At 41.8% G+C, this 17,976-nt stretch overlaps 1 protein-coding gene and 1 pseudogene across 1 annotated transcript in view; both read right to left on the reverse strand.

The window, feature by feature from the left end:
- Positions 1-4,821: 4,821 nt before the first annotated feature.
- The window catches only part of LATS2 (large tumor suppressor kinase 2), a 74,165-nt gene continuing 61,010 nt past the window's right edge, over positions 4,822-17,976 (reverse strand). The window contains exons 4-8 of the mRNA XM_014592009.2: positions 16,890-17,924; positions 14,958-15,540; positions 12,400-12,582; positions 11,267-11,373; positions 4,822-7,224 (exon numbers count right to left, since the gene is read on the reverse strand). Coding sequence (XP_014447495.1) covers positions 6,730-7,224; positions 11,267-11,373; positions 12,400-12,582; positions 14,958-15,540; positions 16,890-17,924 — 2,403 coding nt within the window. The 3' untranslated portion in view covers positions 4,822-6,729. The remainder of the gene's footprint in view (positions 7,225-11,266; positions 11,374-12,399; positions 12,583-14,957; positions 15,541-16,889; positions 17,925-17,976) is intronic.
- Positions 8,428-8,541, reverse strand: LOC114009836 (uncharacterized; annotated as a pseudogene).

Consider the following 17,976-nt stretch of genomic DNA (forward strand, 5'->3'; position numbering starts at 1 on the left):
AGAGTGGGAAGAAAAAAATCAAAATAGAGGCTAACATCGAGTTGACAAACATGTTAGAATTCTCTAATGTTTTAAATTGACGATAATAAAAAGACTTCAAGCTATTACACTTTTGAAACAAATGAAAAGGAAAAAAATCAGCAAAGAAATAGAACCTATAAAGAAAAACCACACAAATGTTATAACTAAAAATAAATAAGTAACAGAAATAAGAAGCTCAGTGCATGGGCTCAAGAGGAGAATGGAGGGATCCGCAGATGGCATAATGGTTATGTCACTGGACTCCCACGTAGATGATGTGGTTCAAGTCCCAGACCCGGACCTGGGCTTAAACTCACCCAGGTGCGTGTGTGTGCATGCTCAATATCCCAAGAAGAGAATGGAGGAAAAGGGACTGTGGTGTGGTCATCCCTCCTCAGGGGTGATCTCTGTTAGCTTTGCCATTATGAATGTTCTAAATTCTTTATCAGACATTTCCATGATTTCCATTGAACTGTGTGTGGATGAAGAGGTATTTTCTGGCTTTTCCATATTTCTTGTGGTCCTGTGGTGACTTCTAGTCATCTGATGGGTGGTGTGTTTCTTCCTAATTCTTGAAGTTCAATTTGAACGTTCAGGAGCAAGCAGAAAGAGGTGATTTGAAATCTCTTTGCCATTCTGTTGTGATCGTTTTGTGCAGCAGATTCAGTAGATATCAAGGAATATGTTAACCATAATAGTATTTGGATGTTTAGCTACAGTGCCTTTAGATCCATCTAGAAACACAGTAAATGGATATTGAGGAGTGGAGAGAGGAGAAAAAAGGAAACGAAAAAGAGAAACAACATAAAAACAGAAAAAAAGGGAAAAAAAATTATAATTATTATTTTTTTAAAAAGCACAAAATAGAAAAGGGAATTATTAGCAAGACAAAAGGAGGAGCTGAGAGCAAGAGAAAACTTTACCTTTAAAAAAATTTAAAAAAGGAAGAATTAAAAAAAATGAGAAGACAGAAACAGGGAGAGACAGAGACACAGAGATCGAGATAGAAGGCTAGAGGAGCTCCCTACCATTCTAGCTTGTTTGCTGGAGGCTGAATTATCAGTAGGAAATCTTCATTTCTCTTTTACCCTGGAATGAGGGTATCCTAGTTCGCAGGAGCCATGATGAATCTTCCAGGATAGTTTTCTCTTTTAACAGTTGGTCATATGTATTTCAATAACAATGGATTATTCTTCCTTTCTAAGGTGGATGAGCTTATTTTTTTCTACTACATTTAGGCTTCCATTTTTGGAAATGGAAAATTTTGTTACTGGAGAAAAGGTTCCTTACTGACTGGAAGAAGATATAATGGGGTTAATTAAGACTGATATACTGCCACTTAGAGATGTGCTCTTAATAGCGAAGTTCATTTTGACTGCCAAATTTTGTCAGTGGAAATAAAATACTGAGAGTTTTTTGTTGTTGTCATTTTTTTGCTATAGGGCATGTGTGCTTGACAGAGAGAGAAATTGAAAAATCAGCCCTCTGAGAAGATCGCCACACCACAACCCCTTCTCTTCCATTCTACTCTCTAGATTTTGGCCACACACGCACACGTGCCTGGTATGATTTTCAAGCCACCGGGTCTGGGACTCAAACTGCATAGCTGGCCATGTGAGCCCCAATGCTTTAACCTCCAGGCTACCTGCTGCCCCTAAATTGAGATTTTTAAACTTGGTTTATAAGTCTTATCTGCAGGAAGTAAGATAAATTTTATAAATTCTACTTTAAAAATTTGCCACTGAAAAACAGTTTAGACCACAGAAGATTCAGAGGAAGTACACCATGCTGTTAATGGTTGTGTTTTCATGATTTTCTTTTAGATTTAGTGAGGGAGACATAAAATCCAAGTGTGAGAAGGAAACCTGCAAGGAATATAATAAGCTGTTTCTTCCCTCAACAGACTTCCAATCATACCAACCATGACCACAATATGTTGTAATCAGGCCTGGCTGTGTCCCTGAGATGCTCTGAACAGTCCTTCTCTCCTATGGGGTTATTGGGAATACTGAAGGAGTCTGTTCTTAGTAATCTGTGGTCTGGCCACCAGTTCTATTAGTTCACTTTTGCTGAGGAGGAAGAGAAGACAGAGTGAGAAGAGGATAGAAGTGTTTTTGTTCTCTGAGGCAGGCACCAACACTCACATAATCCATAAAATTAATATTATTATGTTAAAGGATATTCAAATGCATATTAACATATACAAACACACTCAACCTTTTATTTATTTATTTATTTTTTTAAGAGAGATTTTTGCTATAGGCATGTCTCCCCCTGGAGAGGAAGACTGAGAAAGAGAGTGAGATGGGGATGATGGCCAGGCCGCAATCCTTTCTCTTGGGATTCTGGACATGCACACCCTGGTACCTGGCCTGAGTTTTCAAGTTGCCAGGTCTGGGACTCAAACTGTGGTCAACCATGTGGAAGTCCAGTGCCTTAACCACTACACCACCTGCAGGTTTTGGGTTTTTTTTTTGTTTGTTTTTTAATCTTGTTAATGGGCAAAGGTCAAGGAAGTTGATAAGACAGTGGGTGGTTGGCAAGCTGTAGGCATATATTTCCATGCCTTAGTTTCTAGTGGAATAGATGTCATCATAATACCTGGTGTTAGCGCTAAAACTGATGTTAACTTACATACAAGCTAGTCAGTTAGTCTGTCACTCTTTCTTGGATGCTGGAATAAGACAAAAGGCCCCTGGAACAGAGACAAAGGACTTCCTGGGCTGGCTTGGTGGCTTAGCAGTAAAGCATTGCTCAAGCGATACTGGATCCATATGGAAGGTGGCAGGTTTGGTTCTCCAGTTGACCTGTACATGCTGAACATGTGTGCCCATGACCCTGGCTGGCTCAGAAAGTTCGAGTGGGGAGATCAGTTGAGACTCTGTTAAGGGTGCTTAATGTAGCTTTCTGTCATTAATTCTCATGTAAGGAAAAAATTAACTAAAAAAAAAGAAGGGCTTTATTTTTCCTATCAGAGCACATAACAGGAGTGTACGCATGTTAGCCCTTGGTCCCAAGTCGCAAGGGGCAGCATGGAAAATCCAGATGGATTCTGCTGAGGTAGTCTGACCTTGGGGAAATCTACATTTTTTTTTCCCAAAGAATTATTTATTTAATTCCATTTGTTATTATTACTTTTTAATTTGACCAGAGAGAGAGAGAGGGAAAGCAAAACAAGCTACCAGGTCTGGGACTCAAATTGCGGTCAGCCATGTGGGAATCCAGCGCCCTTAACCACCATGCCACCTGCCAGTTTCAGAATCTACTTTTTATAGCAAGCAGTAAGAACACTGCTCTTTGTCCTGGAAAGATATTACTTTTTTTTTTTTTTTTTTTGAGAGTTTTTTGCTATAGGGCGCGTATGCTCGCCGAACAGAGAGAGACCGGGAGACAGAAAGTGAGAAATCATCCCCCGGGGGGATGGTCACGCCGCAATCCCTTCTCCTCCATTCTCCTCTCGGGATCTTGGGCACGCACGCACACGCGCCCGGCGTGAGTTTAAGCCACTGGGTCGAGGACGCGAACCGCGGTCGACTATGTGGGAGTCCAGCAACAGAGCCATTATGACAGTTGCTGGTCCCCCAGACTTAACTTTTGAACAAACAATTTTACTTCTAGAAATCTGCCCTACATACTTCCTTCACATACCAAAAAGGATGGCTGTAAGAGATAATTTACCCTAATACTCTGCTTATAACACAGAGATCAGAAACACGAATGTACATCAGTATGAGATGGTTTGATTATAATACCTTCATGATAAAACACTACGTGGTAATGATAAAGAGTGAAGATTTTAAAAAATTTGTTTATTTACCTTTATTTATTGTTATTATTATTCAGTTTGATCAGACAGAGAAAGAGAGAGGTAAAGTGAGAAAGCAAGCCACCAGGTTCAGGACTTGAACTGCGGTCAGCCATGTAAGAGACCAGTGCCTTTAACCACTATGACACCTGCCAGCCCCTGAAGATTTTTTTTTTTTTTTTTTTTGAGATTTTTGGTATAGAGTGCATGTGCTCGATGGAGAGACAAAGAGCAAGAAATCATTCCCCAGGGAGGATGGCCACACCACAGTTCTTTTTTATTTATTTATTTTTTTTGGAGAGTTTTGCTATAGGGTACGTGCGCTTGCCAGAAAGACAGAGAGAGACAGAGAGATAGAAAGTGAGAAATCACTTCCCGGGAGGATGGCCATGCTGCAATCCCTTCTCCTCCATTCTCCTCTCAGGATCTTGGGCACGCATGCACGTGTGCCTGGCGTGAGTTTAAGCCACCAGGTCTGGGACTCAAACCGCAGTCAGCTACATGAGAGTTCAGCGACATAGCCATTACACTAACTGCTGGTCCTCACATAATTCTTTCTCCTCCATACTCCTCTTGGGATTTTTGGGTACACACACATGTGGCCTAAGTTTCAAGACGCCAGATCCAAGATTCAAACTGTGGTTGCCTATGTGAGAGTCCAGGACCTTAACCATTATGCCATCTATTGACCCTATGAAGAATTTCTTTATATGCTAATCAAGATTGCCAACATGCATTGTCAAGTGAAAAACAAAAAAGAAAAACAGATGCAGAAAAACAGGCATAACATTTTCCCATTTCTAAAATTAGAGGCAGAATCCAGGCCCTTCCTGAGCAGGGCCCGAGCTGGGAGGCTCCCATTCTCTCTGTGAGTGTGGCTCCATCAATGCTGCAACCCGGGCTGCATGCGCACCATGGGGAATACAGGGGGTCACAGCGTGCTGATAACAGCAAAAACTTACACATGCTAACAAAACATGATGCCAACCAAGAGATTTGGATTCAAAATTTTAATAATAAATTGTGCCAGTAGAAGCTTCTCAAAGGCAATGATATATCAATAAATAATAGTTAAATTGAGTTCCTGAGAAAGAACCTACCACATGAAAGTATGTCAGAGCGCTGTAAATAACAACATGGCATTACTATAAAATAGCAAAAATACTGACAGTCACGATTACAAGCACAGCAGACTTCAGAATATGCCATTCATACAAATGTAAACCAGTACACAGGAATCGTTTTTTTTTTTCTTTTTTAGTTTAGACACTGATAAACTTTTAAGTTTGTTGCCTAGGTATATACTAAATAATGGATACATTACGCTAAGGACGTCAAAGGAAAAATATGTGGAATAATATAATGAAAAATATGATGCATCAGATTTTTTAAAAAGCAAAAAAGAATTGAACTTTTTACTCAAATATAAATCACTTTAAATAGGAATCATACTAATTTGAAATAAGAAATATTTTGTGTGTTTATCTATATAGTATATATATACCTATAGGTCTAAGAAAATATGTATGGCTTAATTATTTTTTATTCCAATATCACTTTGAAGAATATTTGCTTTCTACAAAGGTTAGAAAAGTGTATTGTTTAAACCAAGTTAATACTTGACACTTCAAAGCATACTTAGAAAAAATATGAAAGAACCCTAAGATTACTCAATTTCATCATGGTAACATCTCAGCTGTCTAAGATAACAGGAGGAATAACCTTCATTTAACCTTCCAGGGTGGGCAGTCTGTTGGTAAAAAATTTAATAGTAGGATCATAGCTATTAAATTCCACATACCAGCTACACCAAGAATGCAAGAGCTTACAGACTACAAAAATGCACATAGGTCCATAATTAACATATTTTTGGCATAGCTGAATCAATCCCTTTTGATGTATATAAGTTTAGTACACGACAAATGTTTAAGTTTATCCCCAAAATAATTCAATCATACCTAAGACACACACACAAAAAGCCACCTCTGAGTCACAAATCTGCATTTTTTTTTTTAACAAAACAGTAAGGGATACAATCATAGAGAAGTCACCCACGCGATACATTATCAGCACACTGTCTAGAAAACCTCATTTAAAGACACTCAGTAAAAACATATTCACAGGACCTGCTGTGAACGGCAAGATATGGTAATTTTATAATAGAAGAAACCCTGCTCGTGCAGTACTCTCCACACACCAGACATCTGAAACCACACCCATATCATCACCTTGCTCACACTTTCTATTACACTATAATATGCAAAAAACAAAAAAAAAAAAAAAAAAAAAAAAAAAAAAAAAAAAAAAAAAAAGCAGCTTTTAACATATCACATCACAATTTTGAAATGTGGGAAACAATAAAAACAAAAACCATTGCGTGAATAAAATGGTCTCCGTGACTTCTGAGCAGAGTTAACTTTTTGTGTTGTTTTTATATTATTGCACAGAGATTTATCACATGTTCTTCAGTTTCTATGTCTTTTCCTAAATGTGAGTAAGTGCTATGGATAACATACAAATGTAGAAAATAACAGCAGCATGATTTGTCAAAGTTAATCCCTATAATTTAGTAAGAAAAAAATTGGGTAATAAACAAAATAAGTGCTCTTTCTAAATTGTACTAAAATTTTAAAATATTGTTTTAATGCAGTGAAGGTCCTCAAAAACCAATTCAAAGTAATGTTGTCTCTCTCCACTTCCCATCAACTAGAATCTAGAAATGAAGATCTCGACTTGAGTCCTTTCTTGTTTGTTTTGGGCTTTCTTGGCGAATAACAGGATTTCGGGTAAAGTAACAATAGACTAATGTAAAACAAAGCTGCCCTCAGCTTCATCAGCCTATTCAATGCCCAGCCGGGCACCAGGACCTCTGAAGAAGAGAGCTGCAGGTGCCCCACTATCATCTACACATACACTGGCTGGCAGCCTTCGGTCTGGTCCACCAGATCAGAGTTCTCTAAATCGGAGTTCTCGGACTGTGACGCTTCTGCTCCTGAAGGTTTGGGGCATCTAAAGGGATAGCCATTGTCATCAAAGAACCTTCGGAAAGTGAATTCATAGAACGCATGCTCAGGGTGCTTGTTATTGGGGGAGTTAAGTGTGTCCCAGGCCTTGGCACTGCCTTCACTGGCATCATTCCAAGGGCTTTCTTCATCTACAGGGTCAAAATTTGAGGTGTCCATGGGGTGGCTGATTGTGGGAACATAGGGGGCTGGCTGCTTCCGGATGTCACTAGAGAAGTCAATGGTGCTGAAGAACGGGTGGGCCTTCAGGTCGTCAGCTCCCTCCTTCCCCAGGCGATGCTCCGCAGCACAGCACAGTTTGGTGATGAGGTCCCTGGCCTCGGGGCTCAGCTTGACCTGGGCAGGAATGTGGAGTGTGTTCTCCCAGTTGATCACCTGAAGAGACAACAGAACTGAAGGTGTAGTTTCTCCTCACATCTAGGAGAGTTTGGGGACAGACTGTGGTGACCTGACTTTAAAAAATTATTCATTTTATCAGTTAGAACACACACAGAAGCCACAATTGGTGATGTGAGAAGCTACAAAAGGTGAGTGTGGTTATAGTAAGCGGCTCACAGGCTGGGATATGGGGTGATGAAGCCAAATGCAAACAAAAAGGTATTGATTTTCTTCTGTCAGAAATACTGTTTAGCTGAAGAACTGTGCTTTCCACAAAAATGTAAAGACTGCTCTGAGACATTTCTTCAGTTATGGCAATAACTGGATTTCTAATGAACCATCATTCAGCATTTATTGTGGCCAAGAGATGGTCAACTAGGGTTTTGTGAGGAAAAAAAAAGTAATCTCACAAAGAATAAAGCTGATTCAATCTGTGGCTTTGGCCTTTGTTCATAATATTCAACTGCACAAACTAGCCACCTGAATTTTCAGTAAATACATTTGTCCCAGAGATGTGCTTCCTGTAAGAAGAAAAGCTAAGGAACTTCTTCATTGCTTATACTTAGAATGAGAATGACACAAGGCCAATATAGCCAGCTACCTGCTAGGGTAGTGGGATAATGAGTGTATGGGTGGGACGCTTGGTTTAAACCTAAGTATTGGGTCATTAGAGAAGTCATAATTTATTTTTGCACAGAAAAACATGGAAAAATATGTCATGATTTTCCTGATGACCTAATAGTTATTTTAGTAGAGCTAAAACTAAAACTTGTAGAAGAAAACATAAAGCAAAACTTTCATGACAATGGATTTGGCAACAATTTCTTGGATATAATACCAGAAGCAACAAAAGGAAAACAAATTGGATGTCATTGAGAATTTAAAAAAACTTTTATGTATCAAAGAATATTATCAACAGAGTGAAAAGGTGTTCCATGGAATAGAAGAACGTATTTGCAAAGCATGTATCTGAAAAGGAGTTAGTATCTAGAATATATAAAGAAAGACTACAAGTGAACAATGACAACAAAAAAAGAAATAACCCGATTTAAAGAGTAAAATATTGGAATAGATAGTTCTCCAAAGAAAATATACAAATAGCCATAAGTACATGAAAATACGCTCAATATCATGAATTATTAGGGAAATACAAATCAAAACCACAGCAAGATACCACTTCACACTGACTATGATGGCTGCTATTAAAAAATAAAAAAAGCAAGTGTTGGCAAGGACATGGGAAAAGTTTTCAATTAGCAATAATCGCGCCTTGGATAAATCTCATTGGCTACGATACTGCCACTGAGCAAAGCTGGGGACATGGGAAAATTAGAACCCATGTGCTCTGTTTGTGGTACTGTAAGGTGCTATAGCTGCTGTTCCGAGCAGTTCCTCAGAAGAGTTAAGCATAGAATGATCACACTGATTGGCAATTCCACTTCTACATATATATATATAAAATACCTGGAAGCAGGGACTCTACACCATGTCACAGCAGCTCTTTCTGCAACTGCCAAAAGGTGTAAAGAATTCTGGTACCCACAGAAGGGTGAATGGATAAACAATATGTGGTCTATACACACAATGAACTACATGGCCTACTCAGCCTTAAGAAGAAAAAAAATTCTGATATATATTACCTCATGGATGAATACTGAACACGTTATACTAAGTGAAGTAAGGCAGTCACAAAAAAATTAAGTATGATTCTGCTTACATGATGTACCTAAAATGGTCAAATTCATATAACAGAATAGAGGTTAGCAGGAGGTGGGGAGAGGGGAAAATGAGCTGGTTAATGAGGACAAAGTTTCCATTTTGGATGATGGCCTTGGATAAATCTCATTGGCTACGATACTGCCACTGAGCAAAGCTGGGGACATGGGAAAATTAGAACCCATGTGCTCTGTTTGTGGTACTGTAAGGTGCTATAGCTGCTGTTCCGAGCAGTTCCTCAGAAGAGTTAAGCATAGAATGATCACACTGATTGGCAATTCCACTTCTACATATATATATATAAAATACCTGGAAGCAGGGACTCTACACCATGTCACAGCAGCTCTTTCTGCAACTGCCAAAAGGTGTAAAGAATTCTGGTACCCACAGAAGGGTGAATGGATAAACAATATGTGGTCTATACACACAATGAACTACATGGCCTACTCAGCCTTAAGAAGAAAAAAAATTCTGATATATATTACCTCATGGATGAATACTGAACACGTTATACTAAGTGAAGTAAGGCAGTCACAAAAAAATTAAGTATGATTCTGCTTACATGATGTACCTAAAATGGTCAAATTCATATAACAGAATAGAGGTTAGCAGGAGGTGGGGAGAGGGGAAAATGAGCTGGTTAATGAGGACAAAGTTTCCATTTTGGATGATGAAAACACTTGGAGGGCTGGCTCCATAGCACAGTGGGTTAAGTGCTGTGCATTGAGAGCCAGATCCCACATGGCTGACTGTGGTTCAAACTCTGGCCCCAGCAGCTTAACAAACATGCTGGGCATGTATGCATGTGTGACCAAAATCCCGACAAGATGGAGAAATAAAGGAGGGGGAGCGGGGCTGTGGCATGACTATGCCCCACTGTGGGGTGTCTCTGCTGCCCTCCTCGTGTGCTTTCTCTCAGGTGAGCGCACATATTCCATCAATTAAAAAAAGAAAGAAAAAAATTAGAACTAGAAAGTGATAAGGGTCATACACTGTGAATGTGCTTAATGCCATTGAATTATCCACTTAAAAATGGTTAAAATGGTAAATTTTATGTTATGTATATTTTACCACAATAAACAATAATCTGGGTTATTATCATCTTGGCAAATTGATGAATGGCTCAGCAATTCAATTAGAATGCAGATACTGCATCCTGTTTTTATCATTCCTAGAGTGAAAATAAACCTAGGCTCTACCCTAGACTCCAAGGTGAAAATTTCCTATAATTGTGTATTAGTTGGTAAGTGTACTGAAGATTTCAGATTCTTTTTCTTAAAAAAAAAAAAAAAATTATTTATTTATCTAATTCCATTTGTTATTATTATTTTTTAAGAATTATTTTATTTAACTTTATTTATTTATTTTAATTTGACCAGAGAGGGACAGAGTGAGAGCGAGAGAGGAAAGTGAGAAAGCAAGCTGCCAGGCCCGGGACTCGAACCACACAGCCATATGGGAATCTAGTGCCTTTAACAACTATACCACTTGCCAGACCAAGATTTCAGATTCTTAATTTGAATTCTCAGTTATATCTTTAACTTACTAATAATTTCAGAAAGCAAATGGCTGTCATTAATTATTTAGTATTAAATGACTAATTGACAGAATCACTATTTAATTACTTCAAATGAATATTAAGAACGTGCACAACTGGGGACCAGCAGTTAGCATAATGGCTATGTCAATGGACTCCCATGTAGTCGACCACGGTTCAAGTCCCAGACCCGGTGGCTTAAACTCACGCCAGGTGCGTGTGCGTGCGTGTCCAAGATCCCAAGAGGAGAATGCGGGAGAAGGGACTGTGGTGTGGTCATCCCCCCCGGGGGGTGATTTCTCGCTTTCTATCTCTCAGTCTCTCCCTGTCTGTCTGGCGAGTGCACATAACAAAAACTTCTAAAAAAAAAAAAAAAAAAAGAATGTGCACAACTAATCTGACTACAGAGCTGATAAATGAAAAACAATCATGATGTAACACCCAAATAAAGCGCTCTTTTTAGACCTAGTTTATGGTGGAAGTGCACGCCTCTTCTGCTTCTCACTATTTATAGTTCTTGCCTGGAAATAACAAGATAGCAGATGGCCAATAACAAAATTTCAGATAGACATCCCATAACCAAATTTAGGCCCAACTCTGTGGCTTTATCAAAATAAAAATTTGAAAAACTTACAAGCAATTAAAAAAAAAGATAACATTACTTAAAAATATTCCGTGATATACAACTGTCCTTCCTACCCTACTCAGAATAAAACAGCAGATGCTGACCAAGGATTCATGGACGTATCAGAAAAGCAAGCAGGTACATGGTTTTGCCCCAGTTACCTTCAGCTGAGTTTCTGTGGGAGTAGGGGCCAAGAAGGGTGGTTGCCCCACCAGCATCTCAAAGAGAATCACTCCAACGCTCCACCAGTCACAGAGTTGGGTGTATCCTGAAAGACAAAGTTCAATCTCAACACAGGCAGGACTTCTCCTCAGAGGTGAATTCTATAAAATCCTAACAAACGGATGTAGTGCTCAGTGGGAAAACATGCTAATGAAGCACCATGCTACATAAAAGAAGCTAGAGCCACATAAGAGTCTCCTTGCAGGCTGGAGGCGGCTCACACCAGAGCACTAACAGTCATCACGGGGCCGACAATCACTTTTCTTTTACTTTCCATCACCTGTGAAAAACACAGGATGCTTTTTAAAAAGAAAAGACTTAATTTTAAAAGATTATTGCTATTGTTAACAACACTAGTTACTAACCAGAACTTTTACTTAAGAATTACACAGATACACATTTAAATAACAGAAATGGAAAATGTCAAGTAGGAGATGCTGCCTATTTCTGGGTCTATGACACAGAATCAGAAAACGCCCCACTGTGCACACACCATGCAGGATCACTGAAGGGTTCCTCTCATACGGAACCAGGTGTCATATCTGATACAACAAAGTTTATTGAGCACCAATAATTTTACTGTCCATAAATCGTGCCTTCCAGGCACTTCCAGTCCAGCAGAATTAGAGGAAAATAACGTTTGTATGCTGTAATACTCAATACCCAGCTGGATGTGGTGCAACTAGGCGAGGGATCTGGGCAAGAAAGTTAAAGCTGGAGTCTAGAAATGCCTGGTTTACACAGAGTCAGCTGTAGTCCTGCGGCCCCAGAGTTGCATCATTTGTTTCTGTAAAAACTAGTTCTTGGGTCATTCTCTGGGCAGGATAACACTGGCCAAGGGTGTGTGTCTTCCATCGCTCCTAGAAGCAACGGTGCTTCCAAAAGAGAAGGGAAGGGAGATGTGCTGGAGGCTTGAATGTTAAGGGCAAAACTATGACTGGAATGGCGAGAGCTTCGGAGAGCTGGATCTGGGAAGATGCTAGGGCTCACCTGGCTCTAGGGCCTGAGGTAAAGATCCTGAGCTGGGCGGCTGGCTGTGGAGCGCTGGAGGCCGGCAGCCCAAAGCACGTACCTTTGCGGAGCAGCACCTCCGGGGCGATGTAATTGGGAGTCCCGACCAGGGAATGTGCCAGACACCTCTGATGCTGCTTCCGTGCTCTCTGCTCCAGGGTCTTCAGCCTGTCCCCACAGCGACAGTTAGACACATCGTCCCAGAGGTCGCTGGGTTCCATGCTGTCCTGTCTGATGTGGTTCCCTTTACCCAGGAATCAGAGGGAAAGAAGAGAACAAGAAAGTAAATTTTCACGATCTGACAGTGTGCCAAATCCATAGCTTAAGACAGAAAAGGCATTCAAATCTGCTACTGATACATTAGGACAAAGAATCCTCCCCTACGGCTCTGTAGGAGCAGCCTTCTGTCCTGGACCTGAGACGAGTCCTGAGAACACCAGCACCAGGGCAGAAGGACTGGCTGAAGCGCTTATGGAAATCTGTACATTGTGCAGGGCTGGCAATGACACACTGTGAAGAGGAAAGGCCAGAGAGCTGTGAGGCAGCATCCTGAGCACTTCTCTGGCCAGGGTCAGAATAACTCCTGTCAAATAAGACATGCTTTAAGATGAGCATGGAAAAACCTAAAAGGACTGAAAAAACATGAACAAAAGTGACTTTTGATACTAGATAATGAGAATCATTTAGGGTCAGTTTTGATTTAAAAATAAAGGTACGATCTATGGTATTAAAAAGATTAAAAAAAATAAAGATTACTTTAAAAATCTCTAACCAGGTCAGCCCCCATAGCCTACTGGTTAAGAGAGTCAGATTCCACATGACCGACTGTGTGGTTCAAATCTCAGCCCTGGTGAAAAAAACATACCAGGTGTATTATTTGTGTGTGTACCCCAAATCCCAGTAGGATGGAGAAATGGAGAAGAAGGGATTGTAGCATGACCATGCCTCATTAGGGGTGCCTTCTCCCTCTGACTCTGTCTCTCTGTGGTGAGCACATGTGCCCTCTGGCAAATTTTAAAAAAAAGAAAGAAAAAGGGACCAGCTGATGGTGTAACAGTTATGTAGCTGGACTCCTACGTAGTCAACTGTGGTTCAAGTCCCAGACCTGGCAGATTAAAAGCTCATGCTGGGTGTGTATATGTGCATGCCCAAAATCCCAAGAGGACAATGGAGGAGAAGGTTCTACAGTATGGCCATCCCCCTAGGGGGTGATTTCTCACTTTCTGTCTCTCTGTCTCTGGTGAGCGCATGCGCTCTATGGCAAAAATCTCTCAAAAAAAAAAAAAAAAAAAAAGACAGACAGACAGACAAAAAAGGAAAAGGAATCCCAGTCATAATGCCCAGCCATTTCTGACTTTTCTAAATAGACAACCATGAGAAATGATGTTAAACAACACACTTGACACTTTCAGGTTAGCTCTCAGAGAGAACTTGCTGGGAGATTGTGAGACATTTTTTTTTTAAGTTTGTTTCATGAAAGTAAGAGAAAGAAAAGCACCTTCAACAGGGCCTCACAGCACAACCCCATCCCTAGCCTTTTAAGAGGACCAGAAAAATGGGAGTGCACTTGGCATACACAGTCAACTAGAGTTCCAAACCCATGATCTTCCACATGATCCAGCTTTGCTTGAGTAGAGCACACTACCACTGTGCCACCAAGCCAACCATGAGAGATATTAAATTATTATTTTTAAAGAATTATTTATTTATTATCATTATTTTTAAAAAATTTGCTACAGGACACATGTGTTCACCAGAGACAGAGAAACAGAATGGGAAAATTAGGGCAAGCTGCCAGGTCCAGGACTAGAACGGCAGTTGGCCATGTGGGAGTCCAACACCTTAACCATTGTGCTACCTGTTGGCCTCTTTAGGGTCCATTTTAATTAATTAATTAATTATTATTTTATTTATTTTTAAAATTTTTTTTAAAAGAGGTTTTTGCTACTGGACGTGTGCGCTCGCCAGAGACAGAAAGCGAGAAATCACCCCCCAGGGTGGATGGCCACACCACAATCCCTTCTCCTCCAAAAAAAAACTCCTCCATTCTCCTCTCGGGATCTTGGGCACACACACACACAGCGTGAGTTTAAGCCACTGGGCCAGGGACTCGAACTGCGGTCGACTATGTGGGAGTCCAGTGACATAGCCATTATGCTATCTGCTAGTGGCCTAGGGTTCATTTTAATAAGTGTAATGACAGTTCCTCACCAAGGCCACGTCACACCCTCTTGGTCTAAAAATGCAGTAAAATTTAAATTCATTGGGGCCAGCAGGTGATTTGGTGGTTAAAGGCACTGGATTCCCATATGGCCAAATGCAGTTCGAGTACTGGACCTGGTGGCTTGCTTTCTCACTTTCCATTTCCCTCTATCTCTCTAGTCAAATAAAAAATAATAGTAACAACAAATGGAATTAAATAAATACTTCTTTTAAAAAACCCTTAAATTCATTAACTTAAAAAAAATCTTATTATATACCATTCCTCTGGTGGGTGGGAAGGATGTCACACCAAACTATGAAGTAACAGAATGACAGATAATTTCAAAATGGTCTGGAGCTAGCAGGATGGGGAACAGTTGCCTTAGTTTAGTGGATGTGGCATGCCTACAACAGTACCTTTCTGGTAGTATTTGGAATTGTGGGTCCACCTGAATCCAGTGCAGAGGCCAAAATCTGTCAGTTTGATGTGACCATCCAGATCTATCAAAATGTTGTCAGGCTTGATGTCTCGGTGGATGAAGCCCATCTTGTGGACACTCTCGATGGCTAAAGTCAGCTCTGCAATGTAGAACCGGGCCAGGTGCTCAGGGAAGACCTCCATCCGGATCAGCAGGCTCATCATATCCCCCCCGGGGATGTAGTCCATCACGAAGTACAGGCTGTCCTTGTCCTGGAAGGAGTAGTAAAGTTTGACTACCCACTCATTGTCTGCCTCAGCCAGGATGTCCCTCTCGGCCTTGACGTGGGCCACCTGGTTCCGGTTTAGGACGTCCTTCTTCCTCAGGGTCTTCATGGCGTAAAGGGCATGAGTGTCCACTTTACAAGCCAGGCACACTTCTCCAAATGCACCAATCCCGAGGGTTTTTATTTTCACAAACATAGACTTATCCATCTTGGCCCTCTTCAGTCTGTTGTAGTTTGACTCCTTCTGGTAGAGGATCTTCCTCATCTGTTCCTGCTCAGCTTCACAGAGTCCAGCCTACAGAAGACAATCAAGGAAGAGTCATGTTGGAGAAATCTCAAAGCAGCAAATGACTGAGGCAGGGGATCCCCTGGAACTGAGAGGACCTTAATTTAATTTCCAGAAAGGTGTAAACAGAAGAATGTAACTAATACACTATAAAGTAATACTGGTTTCTTATTTAAAGACTTAATTTTATTTTTATTATTTTAATTTGACCAGAGAGAGACAGAGAGAAGGAAAGTAAGAAAGCAAGCCACCAGATCCTAGACTCGAACCGTGGTTGGCCATGTGCAAATCCAGTGTCTGAATCACCATGCCACCTGCTGGTCCCAAGATAATACTTCGTTTCGTTCTTTGTATACAGACACAAATCTAGAATCCACAGGTAAGACAAAATAGTTCTTTCTCCAGGTGACTTTAGGCTCTAAACACTAAGGGAAAACGCTACCAATAAAATCTGTGAAAGGGGGACCACAGCATTCCTAGAATTCCTAGAACAATCTAATATTTTAATAGCTAGGGAAAAAAATGGGAAAACAGAAAAAAAGTCAATAAATGAGACAGCAGGACGAATGCAAATATTTTTAGAGTGACATTTTAATTTAAATAATTTTATTAATAATTATTCTAGCATATTAGTGTCAATTAAGGTATATTTGAAAAATTATTAACTAATTAGAGCCCTTTCAGGCTACTAATTATAGATCACTACTGGATGTATTTTTCTTTAACAATCAAGTCATATCAACTTATAAAATCTCAAACTTTGTGTCTACTCTTTCAAAATGTTGTTATTAGTAAGTAATCCTTGATAATTTTTAAAAAATTTTTGCTGAAGGGCATGAGTGCTCACTGGAGAAAAACAGAGAGAAAAAGAGAAAAAGAGAGAAAGAGAGAGAGTGTGTCCCCACAAGGCGTGGTAATGCCACAATCTCGTTTTCTGCATTCCCCTCTCCTTTTGGGATTTCGGGAACACAAGCTCACTTGCCCAGTGTGATTTTCAAGCCACTGATCTGGGACTCCAACTGCAGTCGGCCGTGTGGGACAGAGTCGCCTTAACCACCACACTGCCAGCTGGTCGCTACTCTTGATGAATTTTGTGAAAGAATCAAGACACACCGTAAAAATCATTTACTCCTTTGCCTGTTGGCTACATTATGCACAGCTATTGCGGATTCCCAAGGGGTGGGGGGCCGGGGAATTGAGAATGGGAAGTCGCCATATCTGCACTTCTCCATGGGCCCACATTGTCACTGTTAAGGGTTTGTGATACAACAGAGACAGATAAGGGATTCTGCTACGCTTCCTATTACCAACTGAAGGACAAGCCAGGGGCAAATGGTAAGAATGCAATGAGGAATTACTTTGGCCATTTCTTGCTCCAATTGCAACCTCCGGTTGACTTTCTGCTGGTAGGTTTTTATGACATTCTCCACGTGCTGCTCCATGAAGAACTTAAAGGCATAGGGCGAGTAGCTCTTGATGCGTGACTCTCTCTTCTCCTCGTCTCTGCTGTTTTTTCGGACCGGAACAGGTGAGGTCTGGATCTGCTTCTTATCCTTCCCACCTTTGTCCCCCTTGGTGTTCTTGTGGCCCTTGTCACTTCTGTCTATGGGCTCGGTGGCTGGGCCAGCCCGCAAGCTCTGCTCCACACCTGTGCACAGGCTGTCCAGGTCATACTGCTCTGACTTGCTGTGAAGGAGCAGGTGCTTCGGGTAAGGTGGGGGTGGACACCTGCGGTCAGGGCTGCCATACTCGGCGTCCAGTGGGTAGGAGCCCGCACTACCCAGCGCTAGGGTGTGCTCCTCCTTGGCGTCCAGACCATCCCCAGCTGGGGCTGGTGCAGGCACCCAGGCAGGGTGGGAGGGCCCCACGGCTGTCTGAGGCTCAGGCCGCAGCACCCGCACGCTCTTCACCGGGTGCAGGATGTGCGCCGCTGTGACGGCTGTTACAGTGTTGGGGGCAGGCAGGGAGGGCTCGGCCTGGCCTGGTGCGACTGCCCGCGGCTGGTGGCTATTAAAGGAGTTGGTCCTACTGGGCACTGGGCCATCAGGCCGGAAGGCCACGTGCTGGCGAGGGGGCACTTCCAGGCCTGGCTTCTGCAGGGAGTCTCTGCGAGCCAGGGTGGCTGCCGGCCACTGCTGGACGGGGGCACTGCTCAGTTCATACAAGTCCACATTGAGGCTGTTCCTGGAGGGGGTAAGCAGGCTCTGGGGGGAGCTGTCCCCTGCGAACACCTGGCTGCGAGGGCCCAACACATGCAGTTGGTGGGGCGTGGGCCCCGAAGGCTTATGGTGCGGGTGCGGTGCATAGAGGCCGGTGGTAGGGGGTGGGAAGGCGAGGCTGGTGTTAGGAGGGATACCCTGGCCCTTGGCAGGGAGGTTGGGGTAGCCCCCGGCCTCTGGTGGCGTCTTGCTCTGGAAGGAGGGGCTGGGCTGCACCCCCAAGCCC

Source organism: Tupaia chinensis, unplaced genomic scaffold, assembly GCF_000334495.1.
Source record: "Tupaia chinensis unplaced genomic scaffold, TupChi_1.0 Scaffold000634_1, whole genome shotgun sequence".
NCBI classification, from domain to species: Eukaryota; Metazoa; Chordata; class Mammalia; order Scandentia; family Tupaiidae; genus Tupaia; species Tupaia belangeri.